Source organism: Fragaria vesca, linkage group LG2, assembly GCF_000184155.1.
Source record: "Fragaria vesca subsp. vesca linkage group LG2, FraVesHawaii_1.0, whole genome shotgun sequence".
Lineage (NCBI taxonomy): Eukaryota > Viridiplantae > Streptophyta > Magnoliopsida > Rosales > Rosaceae > Fragaria > Fragaria vesca.
In genome coordinates, this window is record NC_020492.1 from 31,336,614 (window position 1) to 31,339,983 (window position 3,370).

The 3,370-nt window shown below is 39.4% G+C and overlaps 1 protein-coding gene across 1 annotated transcript in view; it reads right to left on the reverse strand.

The window, feature by feature from the left end:
• Positions 1-1,441: 1,441 nt before the first annotated feature.
• LOC101293654 (calcium-dependent protein kinase 8-like) overlaps positions 1,442-3,370 on the reverse strand; it is a 6,258-nt gene continuing 4,329 nt past the window's right edge. Inside the window, exon 9 of the mRNA XM_004291732.1 lies at positions 1,442-2,900. Coding sequence (XP_004291780.1) covers positions 2,745-2,900 — 156 coding nt within the window. The 3' untranslated portion in view covers positions 1,442-2,744. The remainder of the gene's footprint in view (positions 2,901-3,370) is intronic.

Genomic DNA, 3,370 nt, shown 5'->3' on the forward strand with positions numbered 1-3,370 from the left:
CTCTCTCTCTCTCTCTCTCTCTCTCTCTCTCTCTCTCTCTCTCTCTCTCTCTCTCTCTCTCTCTCTCTCTCTCTCTCTCTCTCTCTCTCTCTCCAACGACGGACGCCGTCGTTGCCTCGACTTTGTCGATCTGTCGTTGCAGGCTTCACAAGCTCTCTTTCTCTCTCTTATGGCTGCCTCAATGTCAACATCGACGTCGACAACGCCTCAAGGACGAGCATGACACCCCGGCGAGGAGCCCGACGAGGATCATGGGGTCGAGCCGCCTCCAGCATCTCGGCGGTTGTTGTAGATCAAAGAGAGTGACACCGCCGATCGCTTTGATCTGCTTCGATCGGTTAGTTGTAGATCAACGATCCGCCACCACCGTCCCCATCGATTCCGGCCACTCAACGACTCCATGTAGCTTATGGCGACGGCTCTGACCATAGCTCATTAGGTCGGTGGGTCGCCGTCAGGAAAGGTGGGTGCCCAGAGAAGAAATATGGGTGCCCAGAGCATGAACCAAGTCAGTTAGAGTTTTTTTTTATTTTTATTTTTACTTTTTATCCTTACATTTGAATATTGAGATCAATAAGTGATTATTGAGGATTGATAAGTGATTATTGGGGTCAGTAAGTTATTATTTGAGGTTTGTAATCTGATTATTAAGGGCCAGTAAGTGATTATTGGGTGTCAGTAAACAATTATTGAGTGTTAGTAATTGATTATTGGGGGTTAGTAACTAAGTTATTAGGGGTCAGTAACTGATTATTAGAGACAATAACTGATTATTGGAGGTCAGTAATTGATTATTGGGGGTCAGTAATTGATTATTGGGGGTCAGTAACCAAGTTATTAGGGGTCAGTAACCAAGTTATTGGGGGTCAGTAACCGAGTTACCGGTGACCGGAATCCTGCGACCGGGGAAATCTGACAACCAAAGTCCGGCAACCGGTGACCGGAGTCCGACTTCCGATGAGATTCGGGCCAAGTATTCTCTTTTTCATTTTCTCTCTCTCTATGCATGTTCAAGGGGTGAGGGCAAAATAGTCTTAAAATAATATAGTTTGTTAAGACTTTGGTAAAGATTTGTGCATTTGGGCATAAAGATTTGTGCATTTGAACATAAAAAAGGTTACCTTATATTGAAATGGGTTAATGAAAAAGATTGTCATTGGAATAGGAAATGAAGAGTTTAAATTAGTACTAAATGGACATTTTTCCTACTTTTTATCCAGAGAAATTACCACATCTCTTTTTTTTGTTGCTTGCCTAACGTTAGGTTATGATTCCAATCAAGGGTGCGATTGCTCCCTTCCAAAAAGAAAATGCCAGAGATTGGAGCACATCGTTATCCACAGTCGGAGCGCTTTGCAATATTTCATTGATTTTGGTTCATTAAATTTTCTTTTTTTTTTGTTTTTGGTTACATGGTTCATTAAATTTCTTGTACTAAGATTCGAAAATTACTCCAATATTCACCATAAAAAATCGCCTCATACTTCTCTCAGCATTGCGCTTTGTTCTTTTGGCACTGAGCACTTGAACAGTTAAACCAAACAAAGGGTACTTCATGGCTTTATTTCACCCATATGAACAATACAAAGACAAGAAATGAATTCACAGGTTCCCATTCAGCTGTCAGCACCATTTGAAATGAGCCTCTTTTTCCAGCCAAAGAATCATCGTTATAGTTTCCATCTCCCCTAAGTATTCACACGCTTCAAGAAAAGATCAGACCCAAAACACCTATCACGTACTTGGATTGTACGGTTGATGTAGGAAGGAATGAGAAACCAAGTTCCTCCGACCAATACTGACTAGGAAGAGAGAAAGGCACCAGAATGACCATGTGACATACTTGTATAGCCAGCTTCTCATTCAATGGAACTTGGTAGTCTTTGTCCTACGATGCCTCCTCCAGGATGGAATATGAGTGATGAGTCCTTGCTGTAGACCACATTTGAGCATTATGAGCACAAGCATGAACTCTTGTAACCTGTCATGCAGCGACTAGAGGGGCAGCGCCTGAGGGAGCATATATGAGACATTGCAGCTTGGTAAGCCCTTAATTGTTGTGGTATGAGGATTTCATGGACAACCAGAGTTGGCAGAAGAAATAGCAGACAACAAGCATGTATACCTTCCCCAGAATAAAAAGTGCAAAACCAGAGACCCATTTCAAAATAAGAGTGGCAGCTAGGTTTTGGTCATCATGCTAGTATTTTAAAACAATACAAATGAAACAAACCAATAGCTTTTACATTATAAAACATGTTCCTCGTAAAGTTTTCGAGATAGCATATGGAGGATGGTATATGGTGATGCAATGTAATTATTAAAACAACCGGGTCTTCTTTGTATCTCAGAACAGTATCAACTGACATGACCCATCTTCAACATCATATGCAAGCAATAATATGGCACATATTTGAAAGACAATCCTTTCTAGCGGAAAAGGCCCACGACTCTTGATTGAAATATTTACAACACATACTAAGGTTCACGATCTCAGAAACTAAAACTAACACTAATTGGCATGTTCCCTTCAACTGTCCCAAGATTAACAAATCCTAAACATGGCTGGTCTAATTGACCCTCTCCCCAGTCCTACATGTCACAATTTCTCTCAAGAAAAAGGAAAAACACAATCACAAGCCCAAAAAACAGAAGGAACTTTTAATTCTTCAAACATCATTTCATTGCAAATATATGTAGATTAATAAAAATTAAATTAAAATAAAATGAAAAGAATGTTGGTTTCATCTACCCTCATTGGTTAACTGTAAAGACCCTTCACGCATCAACTTCAAGCTTATGCTATTGAATCTTTCCCTTGAATATTGTCTGGATGCTTTTCTCCAATCTGTACCAGACTTCATCATAGCGACAAACTCCTCATAACTTATGCGCCCATCCTGCAAGATAATACGGAAGAAGGCTGTAGTTCAAGGATGCATGCACATAGGAAAAAGGAAATAAAATCTAATCTTGCCAACTGAAAACATTTTAGAGGCCAATAGAATTTTGCATCACATGATTTATAGTGTCATTCCTATTCAGATTTGAATTTTGATGTTTGTGCTGGTGAAATCACTGTGCACTGCGCACAAACAAATAACTGAACAACTCTTGGGGATTTTTTCATTTTAGTGATTGAATCATCATAACACAATTCACAGAAAAGCAAAGAACAGTTAACCCCTTCAATCAGCTCATGCTTCCAGAGATGGAACAGAAAGAGTGACCAAACCACTGTTATTAGAAAAGAAAAAAAAAATTCAAATTAACAGCAATTCAAAACTATAGTCCATGGAATATCAATATGCAACAAGATTAATATATATATATATATATATATACANACACACACAACAACACACACATA